At 40.6% G+C, this 27659-nt stretch overlaps 1 protein-coding gene across 2 annotated transcripts in view; it reads right to left on the bottom strand.

The window, feature by feature from the left end:
• Rsbn1 (round spermatid basic protein 1) overlaps positions 1 to 27659 on the bottom strand; it is a 49911-nt gene that overhangs the window by 16046 nt on the left and 6206 nt on the right. For both annotated transcript variants that reach the window (XM_070006380.1, XM_070006381.1), the window contains exon 2: positions 17754 to 18427. In XM_070006380.1, the coding sequence (XP_069862481.1) occupies positions 17754 to 18427 (674 nt within the window). The remainder of the gene's footprint in view (positions 1 to 17753; positions 18428 to 27659) is intronic.

The raw sequence follows: 27659 nt of genomic DNA on the forward strand, positions 1-27659 counted from the left end.
AGTTAAAACTTTCTAAAACTCAGACCTTTATTTACAACTGCCCACAGAACTTTCAAATGCAACACCTATAAAAGGGAGCTCATTTTTTTTTATATTGTGCCACCAAACCTGCTTTCTCCTCTTTCCATACTTACCTCACCAGGTAGTAATCATCATCTAGTTCCCACGTTAGTCCCCATCCCCTAGATAATATCCACAGTACCACTGCCTCCACTCGGGAAGTAAATATTTCTCCCCTCCACACTTACCCAGTATGTCTGCTTCAGGATACCCAGCCCAAGAACCCTCCCACCTTGTCTAGGATGTGATCTCCTCAGAAAGAGAACTGTAGCCTTCATCATTCAACCTTCCTTCTGCAAATTAATGAAAAACCACACAACACTTCACCATTCGACCTTCCCACTACAAATTATTTTAAGTAACTCCATACTACACAACATTAAGCTCACAACAGGGCTGGGAAGGTGGCTCAGTGGTAGAGTGCTTGCCTTGCATGCATGAGGCCCTGGGTTCGATTCCTCAGCACCACATCAGCAGAAAAAGCTGGAAGTGGCACTGTGGCTCAAGTGCTAGAGCACTAGCCTTGAGCTGAAGAGCTGAGGGACAGTGCCTAGGCCCAGAGTTCAGGCTCCACAACCCGCAAAAAAAAAAAAAAAAAAAAAAAAAAAAACATTAAGCTCAGAACAATTGTAGCTAGCAAAGTCCCTCTTGATCTATTATTCAAAAGAAGAGAGAAAATGAACCCTGCTACACTTGCCACATTCTAACAGGGGGGAGGAACTTTTATTCTACCAGTGGTCCAATTGTAGACCACTCAAAATGATTGGTATAAACAGCCAACAGGAAGTGTACATGTTTCTACACGGCCTTGTACCACAGGACTCCGAGACCTGGATGTTCCCCAGCCCTGTAAGTTACATTCTAAGAAATCCACACTGCCTGGGCCACTGTTTACACACTGTTATCCACTACAGTGTACACTGTTATCCACTACAGTGTGTCTATGTATCCTTGAAGAGGCTTAACAAACTGAAGAGAAAGTAAAAGCAAGGTTCAATTGCAAAGCAAGTCAAGTCCACAAAACTGAATGTTTTATACAAGTTGTTTATAGAAGGCCAAGAAGAAGCGGCTAAGGATGTGGCTCAACAGGACAGCACTTGTCTGGTGAGTTTCAGAAGGACGTAAGTGGAATCCCCAAGTAACAATGGAGAGTGAGGGGAAGGAAGGCAGTAGAAATGGGGGAGGGAGCAAGGGAAGAAGGACCAGAGGTATCGACTATTGTGCAAAGTTCACTTTTTACAGTGAATGAGACTTTAAAGACTATAGACAACACAGGATCAAGAAATGCACTTAAGGAATACAATGACAGGAATACAATACAGTGACAGGAGAATGAATTAGCTAAAGGAACTTTGGTCACAGGAGCCACTGATCCCAGCAAGGCGGGAAGGTCACCTGGACCCCGGTGCTTAAGACCAGCCTGGGAAGAATGAAAACAACCTCCAGTCTCTCAAGAAAATGAGAAAGAAGAACTGTCTAGCAAGATACTAATTACCTCAGAGTCACGTTTCACTAGAGAGCTGCATAAAAAAAAGTTAACAATACTAAGGCTACAAAGGCTGTTAATTCAGACAAGGAGCTGGCAAACTACAATCCACATACCAAATCGAGGATCACCATGCAGTCCTACTGGTCCATTTCATTTATATTACAATGGCAGAATTAAGTAGTAAGTTCCCATGATGGAGACAGGGCAGTCCTCCGACGCTAATGTACTATCCAGTCCTCTGTAGGGAACATCTGCGGGCCCCAATCTAAGCCACCATTAGCACTAACATTTAAATTTAACTTTGTGAGAACAATCTGCATTAACCACTGCCATGGTTTTAATACTTAGTGCCTCTCTCATGAACATTTATTGAAATATTTACTGAATATATGCTGAGGCTAGATATAAGCAATCATTAACACTCCAGCCAAAATATAGATATAAAAAAACTGAGGAAGAACTGTTAATAGTGTCTGTTACTTGCAATACATTTTTAAATATGCAAATCTTTGCAATATACTTAATGAGCAAAACAAGTTAGTTTATGAACAGCATTTATTAACATAAATTCAACATGTATCAACTGTGTGAATGGGTCAGCCAAATAAGCAAACTATTAATTATACATTGATAACTGTGTGTGCTGACTTATCCTAGCTACTCAGGAGGCTGAGGATCTAAGGATAGCAGTTCAAAAAGCCAACCCAGGCATGAAAGTCTGTAAAATTCCTATCTCTAATTAACTATCAAAAGGCTGAAAGTGGAGCTGTTGCTGAAGTGGCAGAACATTAGCCTTGAGCAAAAAAGGTAATGGACAGACCCAGACCCAGAGCTTGAGCCACAGGACTGGCAGACAAAACAAATTAAGTAAAAATTACAGTGGTAACAACCAAAAGATGTTTCAGAGAAATTATAAGGGCAAAACCCATATTTGGCTACTGTGTACCAGTGGCTCACACCTAGAACCCTATCTATTCAGAAGGCTAAGATCTGGGGATCTCCATTCAAAGCCAGCAAACAAAAATCAGTGAGACTCTCATCTCCAAATAATCACCAAAAAGCTGGATGTGTACCTGTGGCTCACCTGGTAGAGCACTGGCCTTGTGCAAAACAGCTCAAGGATGGTGCCCAGGCCCTCAGTTTAATCCCCAGTACTGGCACACAGTAAAAAAGAAAAAAGGATGAAATGGAGGTAGCAAGTATAAATAATTCTTTACAAAGTCTTGCTATGAAATTAGACTGAAAGAAAGGGAAATGTGAAAGGAGAACGTTTAGCAATCAACAATCCTATACAGGTCTTTCATTCTCACCAGCAAAATAGGAGAGTATCTGTTGCCCAACAATCTCAACGATAGAATGTTCTACATTTAAAGTTTTAATCACTTAAGTAAAAAACTGCGTATTTTCAGTTTTAATTTCACTATATGTATGATGTATGTATGTTATTTATTGTCAGTTGTGGTGGCTTGAGCTTTGGGTCTGGGCACTCTCCCTGAGCTCAAGGCTGGCACTCTACCACATGGAGCCGTAGCGCCACTTCTGGCTTTTGAGGGGTTAACTGGAAATAGTCTCACAGGGACTTTTCTGCCAAGGCTGGCTTCAAACTGCAATCCTCAGATCTCAGCCTCCTGAAAAGCTAGGATTTCAGGCGTGAGTCAACCATGTCTGGCTATTTCACTGTTTAAGTGGAGAAATTGTCTTTTCAGGGGTTAATGGACCATTCTTATTTCTTTTTCTGTGAACTATCTGCAGTGTTATTTTATCTTGGGTGGTTGGTACCTCTCTTGTTTTTTTCTAGGCATTTTCTAACTTAGGATTATGATTTTTCTTTAGACTTCATTTATACTGGTTTGTTTGTATGAAGAGGATACTAGAAAGACCTTCAGTGTTTGAAAGCAAGAGAACTTTTTCTTGTATAGACTCACTTTATAATGTCAATCTTCATCCCATTTAGAACTTATGTTTGCTTGCAGTCCTTCCCCCCCCCCCCCCAGTGTCCTGAGAGGCTGGAACTACAGACACACACTACCACATCTTCTGAGAAAGCTATCATTTTTACATATTACATACCTTTATGTATTCATTCTGGATTTACATTTCTGTTCCACTGAAAGAGTCATAAACTAGTATACACTAAACAAATGATTGTGGCTGACTGAACACTTCTGGTTTTGCCTTTTCTGGCTATTCTTTATTTTTCCATCACCCTCCCCCCTCTGCCTCTCCCCCGCTTTCTTTTAGTGCCAGTCCTGTGGCTTAAACTCAGGGCCTGAGTGTTATCCCTGAGCTTCTTTTGCTCAAGGCTAGTACTCTACCACCTGAGCCACAGCGCCACTTCTGGCTTTTTCTGTTTATGTGGTACTGAGGAATTGAACCAGGGCTTCATGCATGCTAGGCAAGCACTCTACAGCTGAGCTACATTCCCCGCCCTGATATTGATTTTGCTTATCCAACGATAGCATATTTTTCCATTTAAGTCTTTTTAAGTATGAACAGATTTACCATTAATGGGAAAAGATGAGAAAGGCTGTTATTTAAACATGACAGACTAAGAGCAAGACTCACTTCTATTTCCCATCAAAATCCCACTCAAGTGAAAAGCAAAAGAGAAAGGCTACAAATCCCACAGTCAAAAAGGACAGAAGTAAAACTACAGATACATTTCTGAAAACCTAATGATATATGGGGAGTGAGCAGACTGTGAACTTTAGATGCTGAGTGCTGGCTGGGTACCAGTAATACCTTCTCTAGCAACTCTGGTAAAACATGATGGTTCTCAAAAAGTAAAAGCCGTGCTGGGCACCAGTGGCTCACGGATGTCATCCTAGCTACTCAGGAGGCTGAGATATGTGGATCACAGTTCAAAGCCAGCCCAGGCAGGAAAGTTCTTAAGACCCTTATCTCCAATAAACCACCAGAAAACCAGAAGTAGCACTGTGGCTTAAGTGGTAGAGTGCTAGTCTTGAGCTGAAGAGCTGAGGGACAGCGCCCAGGCCCAGAGTTAGCCCCATGACTGACAACAACAACAAAAAAAAAAAAAAATTAAAAGCCCCAGAAAAAAAGATATCTGAACACCAGTATTTGGAGCATTACCCATAATGCTCCTGCCACACACCCACCTGAGTCAGTACACTGCTAAGTTTCATATATGTGTTCAGAGTTTCTAATCCGTTTCATGTCAACTCACATTTAAGGTGACTAGATCACCAAATCACTTTAGGGAAAAAAATCTAACATAAACAGAACAGTACAAAAACAGCTTGAACAAAACAGACAAGCATCAAGTAAAATTTCAAAACAAGAGCATCAAAAAAAATTTCAAAACAATTTCAAAATTTCATTAGAGATAAAAGAAAACATTGCATCTATGAAAGAATAACAGGAAGTTGTGGAAAAAAGCTATCAGAAAACAAGAATAACTTAGTAGGAAAAGGAGATAGTTCAATCTCCCCAGAAAAAGGAAAAGGCAAGAAAATTAGAGGAAGCCAGGCTCAGGTGTCTCACGCCTGTAATCCTACTCAGGAAGCTAAGATCTAAGGATCACAGTTCAAAGCCAACCCAGGCAAGAAAGGCCACAAGAAAATCTGAAACTCATCTCCAATTAACCACCAGAAAACCAGAAATGGCGCTGAGACTCCAAGTGGTAGAGTGCTAGCCTTCCTTGAGTGAAAGCTCAGCAACAGTGCCCAGGCACTGAGTTCAAGCCCCATGACCGACAAAAGAAAAGAAAATTGGAGGACCAACTTGAGCATAATAAGATCAACTTGTCAGAGGGGAGAGGGGGGAGACAGAGACAGAGACAGTGACAAAAACAGACAGACATAGACTTAATAGGAGAAACAGAGGGGCTGGGAAGGTGGCTCAGTGGTAGAGCGCTTGCCTTGCATGCTTGAGGCCCTGGGTTCGATTCCTCAGCACCACATAAGCAGAAAAAAAAAAGCCGGAAGTAGCGCTGTGGCTCAAGTGGTAGAGTGCTAGCCTTGAGCTGAAGAGCTGAGGGACAGTGCTCAGGCCCAGAGTTCAGGCCCCACGACCGGACCCAAAATAAATAAATAAATAAATAAATAGGAGAAACAGAGATGGAGAAATGATACCAAAATAAGATCAGTCATGGGGCTGGAAGGTGGCTCAGTGCTAAGAGTGCTTGCCTTGCATATATGAGGCCCTCGGTTCGATTCCTCAGCACCGCATAAGCAGAAAAGCGGAAGTGGGGCTGAGGCTCAAGTGGTACAGCACTAGTCTACAGCTGAAGAGCTGAGGGACAGCACCCAGGCCAAGAGTTCAGTCCCCATGACCAACAACAAAAAAAAAAAAAGATCAGTCAGGAGGTCTAACATACAACTGATAAAATTTTCAGGGAAAAAAACCAACAATAAAGCCTACAAAAGGAAATTAACAAAGAAATAATATAAGAAGAGCTGGGGATATAGTTAAAGGACTTGCCTAGCCTTACCCTATAAAGGGAAGAAAAAGAAAAAAGACATGATACGTGGGATATGATAAAGATTCACAAATTATGTGTTGTTTTAATGTTCATACTGTAAAAAATGCACCCAAATGCAAAGGCATTTATTTCCATATCAGAAGGTAAGGTGGGAAAGAGTTCAGCTGCACTGCTTATGTTCCATTTCTTGAGCTAGATGGCAGGAATCCAGCTGTTCATCATCACTGCTCATATTCTTTGTATATCTGAAACACTTCACAATAATTTTTTTAAAGGAACATCTCAAAGCACCTTACTGGCCAGGCGCCAGTGACTCACACCTGTATTCCTAGCTACACAGGAGGCTGAGATCTGAGGATTGCAGTTCAAAGCCAGCCCAGGCAGAAAAGTCCATGAGACTCTATCTTCAATAAACCACAAGAAAACCAGAAGTGGAGCTGTGACTTCAAGTGGTAGAGTGCAAGCCTTGAGCTGAAAGCTGAGGGAAAGCACCCTCAAGCCCCATGGCCAAATTCTGTAATAAATTGTAAAAAAAAAAAAAAAAAAAAAAAAAAGACTACAGAGAAAGGGAGGGAAGAAGGGACACAGCTGTATTTCTCAACAAAAACACTAGAAGCTTAAGATACTAGACCAATGCCTCTATATATGAGGAAAATGACCTTCAACCTATCCAAACTACCACCAAAGGTTACCACAGAACAAAGCCTCTTCATGCATGTGAAATCTTGAGTCACTGGACCCAAGCAATAGTCACTGGATCTCAAAAGAGAAACAAATACCAGGACATACATGTGGACAGACTTTTGTACAAAAGCTTACTGTAAGGCAGTTTTATACAAAACAAACAAGCCACGGGGCTGGGAAGGTGGCTCAGTGGTAGAGTGCTTGCCTTGCAAGCATGAGGCCCTGGGTTCGATTCCTCAGCACCACATAAGCAAAAAGATAAAAGCCGGAAGTGGCTCTGTGGCTCAAGTGGTAGAGCGCTAGCCTTGAACTGAAGAGCTAAGGGACAGTGCCCAGGCCCAGAGTTCAGGCCCCACAACTGGACCAAAAAACAAACAAACAAACAAACAAACAAGCCAGGCATAGTGACCTACACTGATAATCTCAGACACTGAGGAGGCACAGGTAGGGAAAATAAGGTTGAGGCCAGTCCAGGCAAAAGTTAGAAGGAGAGCCCATCTTAAAAATAAATTAAAAGTGAAAGGACTGGGGAGGCAAGCTTCAAACGATAGACTGCTTACACAAGCAAGGGTAAAGTCCTGAGTTCAATCCCCCATACATACAAACACACACATCCCCCATCACACATACACACACTACAAAGAAAATGGAAAAAACCATCAATTTAAATGTCCAAGAAACTGCATTTAACACAATATTGTATAGTGGCTAAAAAGAAAAAAATCAATAAGCTGGATGACAGTGGCTCACGTCTGTAATCCTAACTACTCAGGAGGCAGAAATCTGAGGAACACGGTTTGAAGCCAGCTGGGGCAGAAAAGTCCCCGTGAGACTCTGATCTCCAATTAACCACTTAAAAAACAGATGTGGCGCTATGGTCAAAGTGGTAGAGTACTAACCTTGAGCAAAAGAGCTCAGGGACAGGGGCTGGGAAGGTAGCTCAGCGGTAGAGTGCATGCCTTGCAAGCATGAGGCCCTGGGTTCGATTCCTCAGCACCACGTAAACAGAAAAAGCCGGAAGTGGCGCTGTGGCTTGAGCTGAAGAGCTGAGGGACAGCGCCCAGACCCATGACCGGCAAAAAAAAAGAGCTCAGGGACAGTGCTCAAGCCCTAATGTCAAGTTCCACAATCGGGGGCCTGTGGGAATCAATGAACTAGAGCTAAATGTATCAACAAATTCTTATAACATCATACAGCACATGCAATATACTACTTATAAAACTATTGAGGAGCAGTGCTGACAACTAAAGTTGAGGTTCCTTATTTCTAGGCATGGGCTCTACATGGACTCTACCACTTCAGTCTTGTTCCTAGTCCTTTGGCTTTTTATTTTTGAGATAAGGCCTCGCTGACGTGTTCTCCTGATGGCCTTGAACCACACCCCATCTGTAGCAGCTAGGATGACAGTTGTAAAATACCTTGCTTGGCCTTATTTATAAAGCCTTAAAAATGTTTGGTTTTTTGTTTTGTTTTGTTGTTTTTGGTGGGCCTGAACCCTGGGCCTGGGCACTGTCCCTCAGCATTTCAGCTCAAGACAAGCGCTCTACCATTTGAACCACAGTGCCACTTCCAGTTTTCTAGTGGTTAACTGGAGAAAAGTATCTCAAGGACTTTCCTACCTGGGCTAGCTTTGAACCACAATCCTAAAATCTCAGCCTCCTGCAGAGCTAGGATTGCAGCCACGAGCCACCCATGGCCCAGCTTAAAAATGTTTGCCTTTCCCCTCTTCCCCTTCTTGCTGACTTCATTCATGTCTCATGACTGGTATCAGAGGTCTGCTCTCCTCCACTCAGGATCGGTAAGTAATAAATCTTTCAACCTATTTCCCACATTGACACATTGAAAACATGTTCCTTCCAGCTGAAGAACGAGGGACTAATCAGAATGCAAAGGAAAATACCAAGTGAAGCCCCCAGTGCCAGAGCTAAGGTCAGGGAGACATAGACAAGGGCCTAGGTCAGACAAGAGCCATGTGTGCACACAGTATATGCAAGTTTCCTGAGGTGACAGGATGGACAGATGAGCATTAGAGAATGTACTAGTAAAAACACTCCACAAAGGGCTCATTGTGAACCACCATATCCAACTTTGCTTAATTTCTGCTCTGGACCTAGGACCCTAATTTAGCTGGAGACACTCAAAACACATAGATGACAATAAAGTTTTTAACAATTCATGAAAATGATAAAACTATAAATTCAGAATAAAAGTATGCTTCGAAAAAAAGGGAAAAGTTTATTGCTTTTTATAATGTGAATTATATGCAAAGCAGCAATTCACTGAGTTTACTTTTCCTTTATGTAAACTAAGAGTGAAAAACTGGAGGGGAGAGGATGGGTGATTGTCATGAAAGATACTCAGTAGGTACAGACTGTAGTAATGGAAGAGGGCTTGACAACACTGTGAATATAATTAATGCCATACACTTACATACTTAAAGTGTTTTTTGTTTTTGTTTTTGGTAAGTGGGGGAACTTGAATTCAGGGCATGGGCACTGTCCCTGAGCTTTTGCATTGAAGGCGAGCACCCTACCACTTGGAGCCACAGCTCCACTTCCAGTTTTCTGGTGGTTAATTGGAGACAAGAATCTCACAGACTTCCTGTCTGTGCCACAATCCTCAGATCTCAGCCTCCTAAGTAGCTAGGATTAAAGGTGGGAGTTCCTAAAGTGGGAGTTCCTAGTGCCAACTTGGTTAAATTTTGTTATGTAGATTTATGACAACTAAAGAAGACTGAGAGGGAGGGGGGTATAATTGGGTGGGGGGAGGGGGGAGGCTGGGAAGGGAGGTGAAGGGTAAACAAAGGAGGAGGCTGCAATGCTTGGTAAGAAATGTATGCATTATCCTGCCCATGTAATTGTAGCCCCTCTGTACAGTATGTTCTCAAATAAAATAAAATTAAATTAAAAAAAAAAAAAAAAAAAGAAGACTGAGAGATGCATCTCACAACACCAGTTAGCCTGTGAGGAGAGGGGTTGTCTTTTCTAGGGTAGTGGAGGAAAACAATTCTACACAGCCAAAAATGCTGACAATCACTATGGAAAAAAGACAAGCAAGCTGACCAAAGAACAAAAGCAGGCTTCCTGATGTTTACCTTCCTCTAACCCTCCCAACCAATGTTTGAGGTAGATAAGTAGAACTGAAAAAAGGAAAGCAACAGACATACACCAGCAGAGAAAATAACCTTAGTGAAATCAGGGACCAAATGTGTGGAATCAAAGGAAAACATGCCTATATAAAAACAACAGTTAACTTTGCATGCATTCAAATGGGTTATTTATGCTTGCTATGAAATACTTACTTATTTTTGTCAGTCATGGGGCCTGAACTCTGGGCCTGGGTGCTGTCCCTCAGCTCTTCAGCTCACCGTGAGCACTCTACCACTGAGCAACCTTCCCAGCCCCAAAATATTTATTTTTTTAAACATATACATTACTTTGTTCTTTGGATATTTTTAAACATATACATTACTCTGTTCTTTGGATTAGAAACAACTTTACAAAGTTCTCCTATATCACTTTTTCAGTTAAGGAAGCTCAACTGTGCCCCTACAAAATGCACCTTTTACAAATACTAGGTTTAAAACCTACTAGAACACCAAGCTGGGGCTGGGAAGATGGCTCAGTGGTAGAGCACTTGCCTCGCATGCATGAGGCCCTGGGTTCGATTCCTCAGCACCACATAAGCAAAAAAGAAAAAAAGCCGGAAGTGGCGCTGTGGCTCAAGTGGTAAGAGTGCTAGCCTCTGAAGAGCTGAGGGACAGCACCCAGGCCCAGAGTTCAGGCCTACGACCGGACCCAAAAAATTAAAATTAAAATTAAAAAAAAAAAAAAAGAACACCAAGCTAAAAACATTCTCAATGGAAAACCCTGTTATTTCAGGGTAGGAGAGTAGATTATTCCACATAATTCATGTTTCAGGAAGAAGCCTATCTAAGCTGATTATTTAACAGACAGAAAGGAAAAAACCTAACCAGTAATCTTCCTAGCCTTGTGACTCCGTAAGTAGGAAGGCACTCCTACTTTAAAATGTACAGCTAAAAAGCAGTACAAAACCCAGGCAACTGGAGGCTCACACCTGTAATCCTAGCTACTCAGGAGCTACTAAGGATCGCGATTCAAAGCCAGCCAGGGCAGGAAAGTCCATGATACTCTTATCTCCAATAAACCACCAGAAAACTGGAAGTGGCACAGAGGCTCAAGTGGTAGAGCACTAGCCTTGAGCTGAAGAGCTGAGGGACAGAGCCAGGCCGAGTTCAAGACTGGCAAAAACAACAACAACAACAAAACAAAAAACCCACAGTACAAGTCAGTTCATTAGTTGAGTACAAGCTGTAGTTAGAACAAGAGAAAAAAAGAATCAAACATACCATTTTTACTTATTGTTTTATTGTATAAAGCCAACTACTTCAAAATATTTACTTTTCTTTTTAAGCAATGCACTGATGAGCACAGCTCCTTAAAGGTTCAGTTATTTTCCAAACCACTCTAGTAGTTTCCAAATCACTCTACTAGTTAGTACTATCAACTCACTATAAAATGTCAATTATATTCATCAAAGAGCAGGCAGCCATGTCCCAAAACATAAGGAGAGACAAGATGTTGTTGTTTTTTTCCTAAGACACGGCCTTTATTGAAGTTGACCACTCCAATCCTATTGGCCATTACCATTTTATAGAGAAAATGGGGTTCTTAGAACAAGCCAAGGATGCAGGACTCTTGTCATTAAGTACAGCTTAAAACCACTAAGAATTTTCAAGTGGCGGGGGGGGGGGGGGGGGGGGGGGGGGAAGGAGGAAAGGAAAATGGATAGAGAAAGGGAGAAGGGGAAGAGGGGACGGAGAGAGGTTGGGGAAATGGAGAAGGAGAGAGGGCAAGAGGGGGAGGGGGAAGGGAGATATAATAACTTTTTGAACACTAATTTTTTTCCATTAACTGCTCTAAAGGTTCTACAAACAAACTTTTTGGTCAAAATTTGGTATTTAGCCAATGATTACTGAAAACCTGAGCAATCCTACAGAATTGTACAGTAGATCATATTGTGTCAATACATATGAATTCCTTTTGACTAGAAACTGAAATTCACAAAGTTAACCTGTATCAACTAAGAAAGTTAAGTAATCAAACAAGAACCAGCTTGGTGTTTCAACTGATATTATGAACTTATCTCCTTGAGTATTAAAATATTTGATATTAAAATGTTTTGTCTTACAGAAAGCCCTATATATGTGTGGATCCCCAGCTTTAGCAATTACAATAACTTAGCAATTAAAAATATAAATGTAATGGAAACTATCATTTTTCTTTCACATTTCTAGTATTTTACTTTCTCCTGCTAGAGACAATTCAAAAATGGTGTTTCTAAGATCTTAATGTGCAAAACAACCATCTGGGGCTCTTTTTAAAGGCAAATTCCCATTCAGAAGATCTGTGTAAAAGCAAGAATAAATTTCCAACAAGCCAAAATCATGACTCAGAGCCTGTGTGCCATCTCTCTGAACTCTTTTACTCAAAGCTAGCTCTACCAGCACCACTTCCGGTTTTCTGGTGGTTAATTGGAGATATAAGTCCCACAGACTTTCCTGCCCATGCTGGCTTTGAACTGATCCTCAGATCTCAGTCTCCTGTGTAGCCAAGATTAGTGAGCCACCAGCACCCGGCTTCAAAGCACACTTTGAGAAGGTTCTAAAGAAAAGGTATAATTTACAACAGTCAGTCTCATGGTTTGCAAAGACTTGATGGTTCCAATTAAATTCCTAATTGATCAACCGAACACCTTTCCATCTCTATTTCGCTTGATCCTTCATATAGTATGTAGTATTTGTACCACTCCCGTGATTTTACAACAACCTAGGAAACTTGCATCTTCGTCTTCCCTCTATTTGTCTTTCTTTTTGGTCTCTTTTCACCACTTATGTCTGTCTTCCACTCTTAGCTTCACCTCTGTTCCACTCTACCATCTCTAGATTGCTCATCTACTAGTTGATCCAACCTTCTGCTTCTCCTGCCGAGATATCTCCTAACATAGGCTCACATATTTAACTACATTAAGACATTTCTAAACATAGGCTCAAGTGGATACCCAACTCAAAATAACTCAAGCAACATGTCTACACTTCACTGGTACAGTGCTTGGAATCAAAGTATCTCAAACTGTGAGCTGGGAATGTGGCTCAGCGATAGAGTGTTTGCCTAGTATGCATGAAGCCCTGAGTTCCATTCCTCATTACCACATACACAGAAAAGGCCAGAAGCGGTGCTGTGGCTCAAGTGGTAGAGCACTAGCCTTGAGCAAAAGAAACTCAAGGGACAGTGCCCAGGCCCTGAATTCAAGCCCCAGGACTGACAAAAAATAATATTTTACACACACACACACACACACACACACACACACACACACATACAATCTGAATTTATAAACACAACCCCACAGCCTCTCCAACCCTCTAATTTCCCTTCTACAGTACCTCCACCTCCTAAACACATGGTGAAACTGCCTCAAGTCCAGCTGAGCTCTACTCTGTAATTATTTGCAAAAGTTCATTCTTTAATACCAATGCCAGTTCCTGAAGTACCCTAAATCAGTCTTCTTGCTTCCAAACTCATTTCATGCAATCTCATCGCTACACTTCCATGTAACCTTTACAAATACAAAGTTGATAACATTCTAAGGCTTCCTAGTACTTCATTACCTTCAGAAAGTTTTTAAAAATATATCATATAGCTCTTTACTCATCATTATCCCTCCTTTCTCAATGCTCAAATCCATCCTCCTCTCTGTTCCCCTTCCCTCTTCTCTCTGCTTCCTCCTAACCCTTTCTCTCCTTGTCCTTCTCCCTTCTACCCACTGTCCTGTCCTCTCCCTGCTTCTCCACTCTTCTCTTCTCAATTCTAGCCACTCCTGAACAGTCAGGATTTCCCCTGTTCAGTGTCAACCCATTTGCAGCTCTCTGAAAATGGCACATTCTCAAATATCTCTACATCTGAATTGGTTATTAATTCCTCTCATTAAAAATGTCCTTACCAAGTATTAATCTGCCTTCACAATTCTATTAGTTTCACATGCTTTTAAAAATGCCTTTTATTTGAGCTCTGGGCCTGGACACTGTTCCTGAGCTTTTTTTTTTTTTTTTTTTGGTCGGTCGTGGGCCCTGAACTCTGGGCCTGGGCACTGTCCCTCAGCTCTTCAGCTCAAGGCTAGCACTATACTACTTGAGCATGAGCCTCACTTCCGGCTTTTTCTGCTTATGTGGTTGCTAAGGAATCGAACCCAGGGCCTCATGCATGCAAGGCAAGCACTCTACCACTGAGCCATCTTCCCAGCCCCTCCTGAGCCTCTTTTGCTCAAGGCTAGCACTCCACCACTTGAACCACAGCACCACTTCCAGCTTTTTCTGTGTATGTGGTACTGAGGAATTGAACCCAGGGTTTCATGTATGCTAGGCAAGCACTCTACCACTAAAGCCACATTCCCAGCCAAAAATGCCTTTCTAATCAACTCCAGTCTGCTCCCTCTAGAGCAGGCTCTTCCTGTGCACAACTCTACTCCTGAAACTGCCTTATTACTGCTGGTCTATTGCCCCACTCCACCCGACCAAGTGAGTGTACAGAACATGACTTGAGTCTTGATCCAAATGCTGAATGAACTATTCTGAAGCACAGTCATGGATAATTATTATGGCTAGATAATTAAACTATAAACAAGCACTAATAGCTATCTCTACTGCTTAAAAAAATTGAGGGCTGGTGAAGGTAGTTTAGTGCGTGTCTAATTTGTGCAAAAGCTCTAAATTCAATCCTCAGCTCCATAATTTTTTTTTTTTACTTTGTTACTTTTGGGGGGGAGGGAGGGTCCTGGGATTGAACTCAGGGCTTTGTGCATGCTAGGCAAATGTCCTACCACTTGAACCACAACCTAGACATTTTGTTTTTCTTGAAAGGTCTCAAATGTTTTTGCAAGGCAAGACTCAGACCTAGATCCTACCACCTCTTCCTCCAGAGTAACAAAAATTACAGACATTAACCACTATACCCAATCCTTGACTTTATTTACAGGTATTTACAGGTTAATAAGAACTTCATAAGCCTTCACAAACATAAAATTCCAATTTCCCCTAAGTACTTAATTCCCAGCATTTAGTTATTTGTTAATATTAGAAACAAAACCTTTCCTATTATATTTTAAATTAGGATTTGAGTTTTACCAACCGCAGTGTTAATCCAGTAAGAGCACTTCCCCAAAGACATGACACAATGGCATAAAACTTTTCTGAGTCGCTAGCTGACCAAGGTCTGCTAGTGCACAGCAGAGATAAAAGCTGCTTGCCTCTCCCCTGGTTGTTTCCAACATACAGATGTCAAAGCATTTCCACAAACTATGAAGTACCATTAAATCTAAACTATCGTGTGAGCTTCTATCAAAGATCTTACAAGTTCAAATTTTAAGTTTCATGGGCTATTCAACCTACCATATACTTCCTTCCAATAGCTAAAAATTAATAAAACTTAAATTCCAGGACTACCAGAGCACAAGACCCATTCAAAAATCTTCAACACACTTTCATGGCTGAAATGTTCTATATCTAATTTCATAATCTGACATGTTCTTTAGCGTAAATCTCAAGGTAAGTTGTTGGTACAGTTATTTGAATTTCAGCTCCCATTTATTTTTAAATTGGAAGGCAAAAATCAGCAGGGAATAATATGTCAAAATGTCTTCTTTTCTTGACTATCCAAACTTGAGCCACTATAGAATAAAAGTTTACAAAACCAGAATTTCTCCCTCCAAAATTTCTGGTACATCTCCCAGATAGCTTGCTGGCCTATCAGACCAGAAAATGAACTGCATTTTGCTACACTAAAGAAGTGGTAGAGCGGGGCTGAGAAGGTGGCTCAGTGGTAGAGCGCTTGCCTTGCATGCATGAGGCCCTGGGTTCGATTCCTCAGCACCACATAAGCAGAAAAAAAAGCCAGAAGTGGTGCTGTGGCTCAAGTGGTAGAGTGCTAGCCTTGAGCTGAAGAGCTGAGGGACAGCGCCCAGGCCCAGAGTTCAGGCCCCATGACCGGATCAAAAAAAAAAAAAAAAAAAGAAGTGGTAGAGCATATTAAACTCAGCTCTCAGCAATACTGGTGGGCCACTATGGACAAGATTAGAACTGTTTTTAGTCTCTTCCAAATTATTTATAAAAATAGGATTCCTTAGCCTTCAAGTATCTTGAAAGGGAAAATCTCCTTTAAAAAAAGAAAAAAAAAAAAAAAGTCAGTACTTCAACACCTGATTGTGGTAACAAAGCTAATATCCAAGACAAAGCCCCTTTATTGAACACCATGTTCCAACATTGTGGGCAGCTCCATCTTGTGACCTCTCCAGGTTGGCTGCTCCTGCTCTCTCTACTGCAGAGAGAACTTCAATTACAGAAATTTTTTAGTTCATAGATCTAAACTGGATGCCCCCTCATTGGAGGCCCCGAGAGTAAGACTCCATAAAAAGATTCAGGCTAGAGGAGGTTCAGACAAAACTAAGTGGCTTGAAAGCATTATAATGTGAGCAGCTGAGTTATGATTTACCAAAAAAGAAAAAAAAGGGGGCGGGGGGGGGGGGAGATGTAGTTGTGGAGATGTGAGGGAAGGGATGTTAGGGGAAAAAGGAGGCAATAATGCTTGATAAGAAATGTGCTCAGGGGCTGGGAAGGTGGCTCAATGGTAGAGCGCTTGCCTTGCATGCGTGAGGCCCTGGGTTCGATTCCTCAGCACCACATAAGCAGAAAAAGCCGGAAGTGGCGCTGTGGCTCAAGTGGTAGAGCGCTAGCTTTGAGCTGAAGAGTTGAGGGACAGCGCCCAGGCCCAGAGTTCAGGCCCCACGACCGGACCCCCCCCAAAAAAAACAAATATGCTCATTACCTTGCTCATGTGATTATAACCCCTCTATACAGTATTTTCACAATAAAAAACTTATTTAAAAGAAGAAAAAAATATCTTAAGAGGAAAAAAACCCAGCAGCAAGCACTACAACACCAGGTGACCTGAAAAAGCAGGGCATATAATCATGTATCTCTAAAACATGAAACAGACTTCAGTAGACTTGAATTTACAATGTGCAAAGTATACTTATAGCTGACCATTCATACTTATAAATATTATGAGAAAAGCTAACAAGAAAAAAAACAGGGCAGCCGGGCACTGGTAGCTTACGCCTGTCATGCCAGCTACTCAGGAGGCTGAGATCTGAGGATTGCATTCCAAGCCAGCAGGGGCAGGAAAGTCCATGAGACTCTTATCTCCAATAAACCACCTGAAAACTGGAAGTGGGACTATGGCTCAAGTGAGAGAGCACTCGCCTTGAGCTGAAGAGCTGAGGGACAGCACCCATGACAGGAAAAAAAAAAAAAGAATGAAAAGAGAAGAAAATAGGACATATTATCAAATTGTTTTTAAAGCCCTAAATTTAACTTCTTTGAAAAAAGGGTTAAATTGGTTAGAAAGGCACTATTTCTCTGCTGACATAAGGCTAGCTGCCCAAGCAAGGCTCTAGAAAACATCTTTACCTACAACAGCACAGAGCAGAAGGCGCAGGGACTATGGCAAGCTCCCTGATGACACTCAAGAGTCAGATATATGGGGTGTAATTCTGGGATAGACTGCCAACAAGTTACTGAAAGAGGAGAAACAAAACCACAAAAACCTGGCAAAGACATAGGCCAAAACCCTCATGGGTTCTATTAGGACATGAAAGTACATCTTAACTCAATCAAGTCTCCTCCCAGCTACCAGACCTGAATTACATCACCCACACTAACATTACTGATCTGTAAAAGACTGTATTTGTTCCACAGTTGATTTTCCAAAGACTTGCAGTGATGTCTAACATGAATAAAGCATTTCTTAAAGCAAGTAACAAGCCTCACACCAGAGATCTCAGCAATTAAGATTTATAATTAGAGAAATAACCAATGCTCAAGTGCTTTTATCTCCATGAATTTTTATCAGTATGTGCTGGTGTGTGCTATGTAACAGAATGAGATTAATACTGTTGAGATACTATATTTACTAAACAAAGGCAGCAGTAATTTTTCCTTACCTGAGTATGAAAATTTGAAATGGTGGTTGTTTCAATATCTTTCTTGCCCAAAATTTCCATTTTCACTGGAGTGTTGGGGAAATTAAAAGCAAAATAGTCCAAAAAGTCTGGAAGATAAGCAGCCGCTCCATGCACTATTGCTAAAGCATAGTAAGCAGAATTTTTCTCGTTTTCACTGAATGTCAAAGCAAGAAACTCCTCAGAAAATCTCTCCATCTCCATTGGAGACAAAAATGAGAGTTCATCCATGTACGCATGAAGTACCAGAGCACCGCCGTTGGACTGGTGTTCCTCGTGGATGAAGCTGCTAAATTTAGTACCTGTTTTTAAGAAATTTCTACGAATCGAGTGTTCCTGGTGAGTCGTAAAGGGTGTTTGTACTCCCTGGGGCACCCGATATTCCTGCATGCCCAAATTTAATCGGCACAGCTGTTCATCTTTCAGATACCTGAAGGACTCTTTATTAACTCCAGAAGTGCTATTTATTTGTCCTTGGGTGAGAATCTCTTTACTGATTCGAGTCAGGCCAGCACATACGGTTTGTACTTCTTTGTTGTACATTTTAAGGCGTCTTCCTCGCACATCTTCTCGATGTTTCTTTTTCTTTTTCTTCTTTATTTTCTTCAAGACAAAATCATCAGCTCTCTGGGTTTTACCATTTTCATCTGGTGTTTCTGGCCACAATAATTAAAAAGAAGTTAGTTGCTAGGATTAATGTTAACATACAAGCTTCTTAAAGTACTTGATCCCAAATCAAAAAATAGTCTCCTTTCAATTTCTAAATATCTGTCATCACAACATGCAGCTTTAAAATAAAGATCTTAAAATACAGTAACATTCTGGATTGAAGACTGTTAAAAAAGCAAATACTGACAGGCTACAGATGTAGCTGAGTGGTACAGAGTGCTTTTTTAGTATGTGCAAGGCCTTGAGCTCAATCCCTAGCACCACTATATGACTTGCAATCAAATCTAGTAGAAATATGCAGGTAATTTCATATATGCTAAACTGCATAAAATTTTTCACTAATCCTTATCAATCTAAATTGATGCTTGTCATATCTCATTGTACTATTTGTCAATCTATTAGTTATTACAAGTGAATTAAAAGCAAATTTGACACCAAAGCTATTAAGACACCAGTTTTTTTGTCTAACAAAGTAAAAAGCTATTAAGACACCAGTTTTTTTGTCTAACAAAGTAACAGAGATATTTTTATCTATGTTGGTCAGAGATCTTTCAGGAAAGTCATTTTCAGATATTGTTGGATGTATAGACTGACAAAGATGAAGAAAAAATCTATGATGAAGAAAAATCTAGTGATATGTAGCAAAATTCTCCAAAATACATGTAATCCTCAGATCCAGAAATTTCCAGTCAAACTTACCTAACAAAGTAAGTGAAGATCTGCAAAGATATACATGATAATATTTTTTAAACAACAAAAACAGAATCTTCTAAGGGCCTACTAATAAAGGGGACTGATTATACTCTGATAGTTACATAGTACATTACCTAGCCATTATAAATTATAGATTAAAAACAGACACAAAATAAAAGGTTAGAAATGTTTATACTGTCCATCTTCTAGAAAGCCTACTCTAACAACTTGCGCACCTAAGGGTGCAATAGCAATGGCTGCTCCTGATGTGCTCCCTTAGCACTGAACTTCACCTGTCAGAGCCCTTACCACCTTCTATGCAAATACATATTTACTGTCCAACCTCCCTCGTAGACTATAAGAAATCAAAGGTCAGGGATGTACATCTTACCCTTTCTTTCCATTTCACATACACACACACATACACACATTCCTGACTCTTTTTTATATTAAACACAGTTATTTGAATACTAAGTATTTGCCATGTGCTGGGTATACATACAGGGTACTACAGATACAGTTCTGACTAAAGCACTACTTGTGCCTTACAATCTAGTTGAATAAGAACAAAAAAAGAGGCTATTAAGGTGGCTCAGTGGTAGAATACTTGCCTTGTGTGCATGAGGCCCTGGGTTCAATTCCTCAGCACCACATAAACAGAAAAAGCCGGAAGTGGTACTGTGGTTCAAGTGGTGGAGTGCTCAGCGTGAGCTGAAGAGCTGAGGGACAGTGCTCAGGCCCCACAACTGGGAAGGCAGAAAGAAAGCAAGAAAGCAAGCAAGAAAGCAAGAAAGGAAGGAAGGAAGGAAGGAAGGAAGGAAGGAAGGAAGGAAGGAAGGAAGGAAGGAAGGAGAGAGAAAGAAAAGAGAAAGAGAGAAAGAAAAAGAAAGAAAGAAAGAAAGAGAAAGAGAGAGAGAAAGAGAGAGAGAGAAAGAGAAAGACAGCCAGCAAGCAAAAAGTACCAGGCAGTAGTGACTGAACAGGCTTCTCCATCTTTTGAGAAGCTATTATTTGGAATGAGTCAAAGGGACCTCTGGAAAATATGTATATACTACAGGATTAATGGTAGTTTTGTAGGATTTTAAAAACCTAGTTTCGGGCAGGCGCTGGCGGCTCACACTTTTAATCCTACTCAGGAGACTGAGATCTGAGGATCACGGTTCAAAGCCAGCCCAGGCAGGCAAGTCTATGAGTCTCTGATCTCCAATTATCTACCAGAAAACCGAAGTAGAGCTGTGGCTTAAAGTGTTAGAACGCTAGTCTTGAGAGACAAAGTTCAGGAATAGTGCCCAGGCTCTGAGCTTCATGTCCTATGACCAATATAAACAAATACCTAGTTTCTTTCCTGTTTAAGTTTCTTATTTTCTGTAATAAACATATTTTCTAATTTCAGTTTTTAATGATTACCACTGACTGACAACCCCAAGATAAAATGGCTTTATTTTCAAGTTAGGAAGAAAAAAAAAAGAACCTAGAAAGAAATCTTTTTTTTTTTCTTTTTTCTTTTTTCTTTTTTTTTGCCGGTTGTGGGACCTGAACTCTGGGCCTGGGTACTGTCCCTCAGCTCTTCAGCTCAAGGTTAGCCCTCTACCACTTGAGCCACAGCACCACTTCCGTCTTTTTCTGCTTATGTGGTGCTGAGGAATCAAACCCAGGGCCTCATGCAGTCAAGACAACACTCTACCACTGAGCCACATTCCCAGCCCCCCGAAATCTTTAGGATTAAATAGCAGATAAAGTCCTAATCAATCCCCAAGTTTTGTCTAGCATTCACTATATAGAAGTATCCACCATGAAACAATAGTATTTCCTGAATAATGCAAGTAATTCAGCATTCATTCAGATACTCCAATTAATGTTATTATTAAATCTGGGAAGAAAAATTTCAACAAGTTTTATAGAACAGAATTTACATGGTATGTAAATACATGATAGTTTCAGTACCCTATATACAATTTCTCAAAATAACCAGATAATACAAGTTAGTAAAACTTGAAATTAAAAATATTAAAGTATTTAAAGTACAAGTCAAAGACGTCAAAGACTAAAGCATAAAGACACCAAATAAATCTTACTTCTTGCTTTTAAAAAAAAACTTCATTTACAAATATTCCTTGTAATTATATTTAGATCATATATTAAAATATACAAGTAATCAGATTAAACTGGCAAAAGAAATATACCATTTATTCTTTTTACAACTAAATCTTTTAAATTAGTTAAAACATTCAGTAAGCTATTTATATTACATACTAAGTAAGATTTAATCTACATACTCTGCCAAGTATCAAATCAGTAATTCAAATAATCTTCCTGAGCAACTAAGTGTCATTAAATATAAAAGATAGGCTAATTTTAAAGGTCATATAATTTCATATAATTTCTTTAGCAATTTCACAGGAAAGGAAAAAGAAGAAAAGATTCCTGCATAGGTACGGTTTTATCTGTTATGCATAAGATGAATTTTGACCTAGATATACCACAGAAATTAACACCAAGAAAGGAAGTACCTTTTTTGTTGTTGTTGTTGTTGTTGTAGGGCTTGAACTCTGGGTCTGGGCACTGTCCCTCAGCTCTTCAGCTCAAGGCTAGCACTCTACCATTTGAGCTACAGCACCACTTCCAGTTTCCTGGTGGTTTATTGGAAATAAAGAGTCTCACTAATGCTCCTGCCCAGGGTGGCAGCCTCTGGAGTAACTAAGAATACAGGCATGAACCACAGATGCCCAGCGTAAGGAAATACCTTTATTGTAACATGGTTTCTGTATTACTGTCAGCTTACGAGAGGTATTTCTAACATGGCTTAGTCTCTACAGATTTTATTCCAAAGTTCATTTACATGAAAACCATTCATAAATTGTGATCAATACCATAATATAAAATAACCGGTTGGAGGCCTGGCTCAGGTGATAGAGTGCCAGCCAATGAGCAAAAGCATCAAATATCAAGCCTAAGTCCAGGTCTCAGATGAAAAAAAAAGAAAAGAAAAGAAAGAAATTTCATTCTCTCTCCACACAGAAAATGCTGACTCATCAGACTCTGGTAGCTCACACCCATAATCCTAGCTTCTCAGAAGGCTGAGATCTGAGGAACAAGGTTCAAAGCCAGCCTGGGCACGAAAGTTGTAAACTCATCTCCAATTAGCACCAAATGACTGGAAGTGGAACTGTGGCTCAAGTGGTAAGAATGCCAGCCTTGAATGAAAAAGCTAAGTGAGAGTACTATCACCAGAAAGAAAGAGAGCCAGGTACCGGTGGCTCACGCTTGTAATCCTACTTACTCTGGAGGCTGAGATCTGAGGATCATGGTTCAAAGCCAGCCCGGGCAGGAAAGTCCCTGAGATACTTATCTCCAATAAACCACCAGAAAACCAGAAGTGGCGCTGTGGCTCAAGTGGTAGAGCGCTCGCCTTTAGCTGAGGGACAGCGCCTGGGCCAAGTTCAAACCCCATGACCAACAAAAAGGAAAAAAAAAAAGAGAGAGATGAAAGAGAAAGGGAAAGAGAGAGAGAGAGAGAGAGAAAGAGAGAGAGAGAGAGAATGTTGACTCTTCTAGGCTGATACAGAAAGCCTGCCTTTAAGGAAAATTTTGAGACGATTCCTCTCATACTAATTAATTATACTGTCAACTAATTAAGATATCATGAGTATACACAGTTTTTGAAGGTTATTACAGAAAGTTGCCAACTGTTGCTTTATAAGCAAAATACAAATTGCCTTGCCTTGAATTATTTAAAAATCAATGTCTATACTAGGTGCTGGCGGCTCATTCCTGTAATCTTACTCAAGAGACTGAGTCCTGGAGGATTGTGGTCCCCAAGTCTTCTGAGACTTCATCTCCAATTTAGTATGGCAAAATGCCATACTAAAGACCTGTATCAAGTAGTAGAACACCAGCTGTGAGCAAGAAAACAGAGCAAGTTTGCAGCCCTGAGTTTAAGTCCTTGTACAAGCACGCATGCACATGAATGCACACACATGCACACACATCTAAAAGCTCCACAATCGTGCCATTTGTAGCAGTGTTTTAGTTTTACAATAGGGAAGATGTTCAGAAACATATTGAGTATTTTCCTACAGTGAGAGAGCTAAAAATGAATTATAACTGTTGATCTGTTTGTTCAGTTTTGACTTGGCTTTGCGATGCCAAGGATCAAAATCAAGGTTTTGCTTATTATGAGCAAATGCTCAGCACTTCATCTGAGTCCTGAAATCATAACTCACAAAAAAGAAACAAGCTACATTACACCTACATTAAGGAAAATTTTCACATATCAAACTGAGACCCAACATAAGAAACGTACATAATTCTACAGAAAAGTTCAAAACTGACTAACAAACATTGCTGGCTGTCTTTTAAAAGATCTTGGAACTACAGCTGGATTAGAAGCTGACACTATAGGGGCTGGGAAGGTGGCTCAGTGGTAGAGCGCTTGCCTTGTATGCCTGAGGCCCTGGGTTCGATTCCTCAGCACCACATAAGCAAAAAGAAAAAACCAGAAGTGGTGCTGTGGCTCAAGTGGTAGAGCGCTAGCCTTGAGCTGAAGAGCTGAGGGACAGCACCCAGGCCCAGAGTTCAGGCCCCACGACCGGACCAAAAAAAGAAGAAGAAGATGACACTATCAGTAAAATCCTCGTGACTACTAACCTTATCACTACCAAATAGCACAATTTAGTCAAACTCTCCATCCTCCTGCCTCAACCTCACCAAGCCAGGTGTGAGCTCTGGCCTCGAAAATAAATTCTTTTTGGTCTTCTTGAGAGTTCTTCCAGTGCTACATTTAAAATGGGTTTGAAAAAAGCAACTTGCTCATTTTGAGTCTGTTTTTAACACTTTTTTTCTTTTTTGGTTCTGGGGGCTGAACTCTGGGCCTGGGCACTGTCCCTCAGCTCTTCAGCTCAAGGCGAGCACTCCACCACTTGAGCCACAGCACCACTTCCAGTTTTCTAGTGGTTAATTGGAAATAAGAGTCTCATGGACTCCCCTGCCCGGGCTGGCTTTGAACCATGATCCTCAGACCTCAGCCTCCTGAGTCGCTAAGTTCAAAGCCAATCCAGACAGTCCATGAGACTCGTATCTCCAATAAGCCACTAGAAAAGCGTAAGTGGCACTGTGGCTCAAGTGATAGAGCGCAAGCCTTGAGCTGAAAAGCTGAGGGAACAGCACCCAGGCCCAGAGTTCAGGCCCCACGACCTACAAAAAAAAAAAAAAAAAAATCTCCCATCTGCCTACTTACAACTCTCTTCACCACAACCACTATCAGTCACACATTTTTACACGGTCCTATCATTATGACACACTGTGTTGTAATGTCTTTATTTTCCAGTGTAATAGCACTACAACAAGGTCTCTATTTGACACACTGTGTTACACTATTTTCCAGTGTCATATAATTACCACTCACTGCTACAATGTCTATGGTTTCCAGCCTTGTATCACTATAAGTGATACAAGACATGTGTTACATGTCTCTGTTTTGTAGTGTCACTTCACTATGACACACTGGGTGGCACTATTTTCCAGTGTCATATTACCACACACTGTGTTGCAATGGGTCTACTTTGCAGTGTGGCAGCATTAAGACACAGTGTATTTACAATGTGTCTATTTTCCAGTATTGTATCATTACCACACACTGTGGTACTTTCGGTGTTGGCCTCTTTTACTTAATAAAATGCATTTAACATTACTCTGTGACTTCTCATGACTGAATAACGCATATAAACATCCATTATATGGATGTACCACAGCTTGCTTTCAATTCATTCATATAGTAAAAAACAACTTGGTTACTTCCAAACGTTGGTAATTATGAGTAAAGCTGCTAAAAATGTCTATATCCAGATTTCCATGTGTATGTTCTTTGCATAACAATCAAGGCATATGACTACTGGATCATATTGTAAGAGTATGTTTAACTTTGTAAGCTACCAACAAACTATTCAATGACAAACTCAAAAATGGCTGTACCATTCTGCACTCCCACCAACAATGAATAAGGAAACACTACCTTTGCCCGTGAATATCTCTGTGCCTCACTGTTTTTCATTGATAAAACAGGTGGGGAGGGATAGTATTTCCCTTAAAACTAGTGTGCAGAGTAAATTAAAAATTCACATGAAGGGACTGGGAATGTGTCTTAGTGGTAGAGTGCTAGCCTTGCATGCATGAAGCCCTGGGTTCGATTCCTCAGCACCACATAAGCAGAAAAAGCCAGAAGTGGCGCTGTAGCTCAAGTGATAGAGCGCTATCCTTGAGCTGAAGAGGTGAGGGACAGCGCCCAGGCCCAGAGTTCAAGCCCCACGACCAACTAAAAAAAAAACAAAAAAAAAAACAAACAAACAAAAAATATTAGTAACAGGGGCACCAGTGGCTCACACCTATAATCCAAGCTACTCAGGATGCTGAGATATGAGAATCATAGTTTAAAGCCAACCCAGGCAGTAAAGTCCATTGGACTCATTAACCACCAGAAAACCAAAAGTGGTAATAGGGTGCTAGCCTTGAGCAAAAATGCTAGGACCAGGGACTAGGTGCCCTGAGTTCAAGCCCCAGACCAACAACAACAAAAAAGTAACAGTAGTCTATCTTTTTTATTTTGTTTGGGACTGGGACTTGAATTTGATATCTTGCCACTGGTGCACTGGCTAGCGTTCTACCACCTAAGCCATACCTCCAAACCAAGTAGCGTCTGTCATGAAGTTATTTGCAAAGTTTAGACAATGTGTAAGACAATGTGTAAGGCCCTTTATCAGAGTATCTGACATATAAGCCCTTATCTTTGTTATCATAATCCTAATAAAAAAATTTGATAACATGTCTTAAAATGCCAAAGACATGAATATCAGAAATGCTAGAAATGACTTGCCTGGAGACAATGTATCATGACAAAAAAGAAAAAAAACACACAAGGGGGAAAAAAATCTCTGAAACAGGGAACTAGGAAAACATTGCAAACGAAAGAAAAAAGAAAACTAATAAAAGAAAAATGAATAAAAGGAGAAAGACAAAAAAAGAAAACTATTCAGCAAGTATCTTCTAGGTACCTATGCTTTATTTCATTTTAATCCTCCAACCAACCAAACCCTTCTGTGGAGGAGGAAACAGTCCAAATAAGGATATATAACTTGGATCACAAAGCTAGCTGGTGACAGGCAATATTCATCTAATTCCAAAATTCAAACTCCTCTAATACAATATACTACACTGGACTCCTGTTTCCTCTATCCTCCTCTACCCACACCACCAATGATCATCTAAGATTATCCAGCTACAATTAACAGACCTGAGGTGGCTTCAGCAAAGGGAGTTTTTTGTTTTGCTGATACCGGGGCTTGAACTGAAGGGCCCTTAGCTATTTCACTCAAGGCTAGCACTCTACTACTTGAGCCACCAACACCACTTCTGGCTTTTTGCAGTTAATTGAGTCTCATGGACTTCCTTGCCTGGGCTTACCTCTGAAATGGTATCCTCAGATTCCAGCCTCTTAAGTAGCCAGGATTACAAGTATGAGCCACCATGCACAGCTAAGGGAGTACTATTTTACTCAACAGTGCTCATTACATAATTCCGCATGATCATAAGGGGGTTTATTGTTATATGAAATATTTTATGTCTTACTTAAAGGTATTTTTACCTCACTAGGTGGATAGAGAATAATATGGGTTTTTGAAATTACTGTGCTGACAAATGAGATTATCTGCTTATTTTAATTCTCATTACAATACTAATAGTCCTCCCTTCTTACCCTTCAAAACATCCTGTCCACCAAATCAAGTGTCTCTGTATTTAAAACTTCATTTTTATTTTTTCAGACAGGGTATTGCTATTATAGACCAACCTGTCCTGGAATGTAGTACTAGCCTAGGCCCCCCCACCCAGGCTCTTTAACATGAAGCCAACTCTACCACAAGTCAGAATTAAAAAAAAAAAAGAAAAAGAAAAAAAAGTTCAATATTCAGTTCTATGATTAATTAGAAAATTTCAAACATGTCACCTCACCTATTTTACCCTAGCATTTACTGGCTAAATTTTTCTTTCAACTATATGAACAACTTCAAATGTCTAGAACGGTAATAATCTATGATTAGCCTACACAGGAATTTGGAGTGAATACCGTTGGGCAGATGTGCAAGAACTTGTCTGTCTCCTTGCTGAATTCAAGAGTTGCCAAACCTTCTCTGTAAAGAACCTGGGAGCAGGCTTCACAGGCCATACAGAAGCCAACCCTGGCAGGAAAGTCCATGAGACTCATCTCCAATTAGCCACAATAAAACCAGAAGTGGTGCTGTGCCTCAAGTGAGTACTTGCCTTGAACTGAAGAGCTGAGTGACAGCACCCAGGCCCAGAGTTCAAACCCTACAACCCACAAAAACAAAAACAAACAAAACTTTATTTCTGAACACTAAATTTCAACTTCATAGGATTTTTACATGTTACCAGCCACTTAAAAATGCAAAAACCATTCTTACCTCATTAGCTATGAAAAAAAAGGAAGTCAAACTGACTTTTTAAGCCAATTTTTGT

This window comes from Dipodomys merriami, unplaced genomic scaffold (genome assembly GCF_024711535.1).
Source record: "Dipodomys merriami isolate MVZ:Mamm:240054 unplaced genomic scaffold, mDipMer1.0.p SCAF_7, whole genome shotgun sequence".
Lineage (NCBI taxonomy): Eukaryota > Metazoa > Chordata > Mammalia > Rodentia > Heteromyidae > Dipodomys > Dipodomys merriami.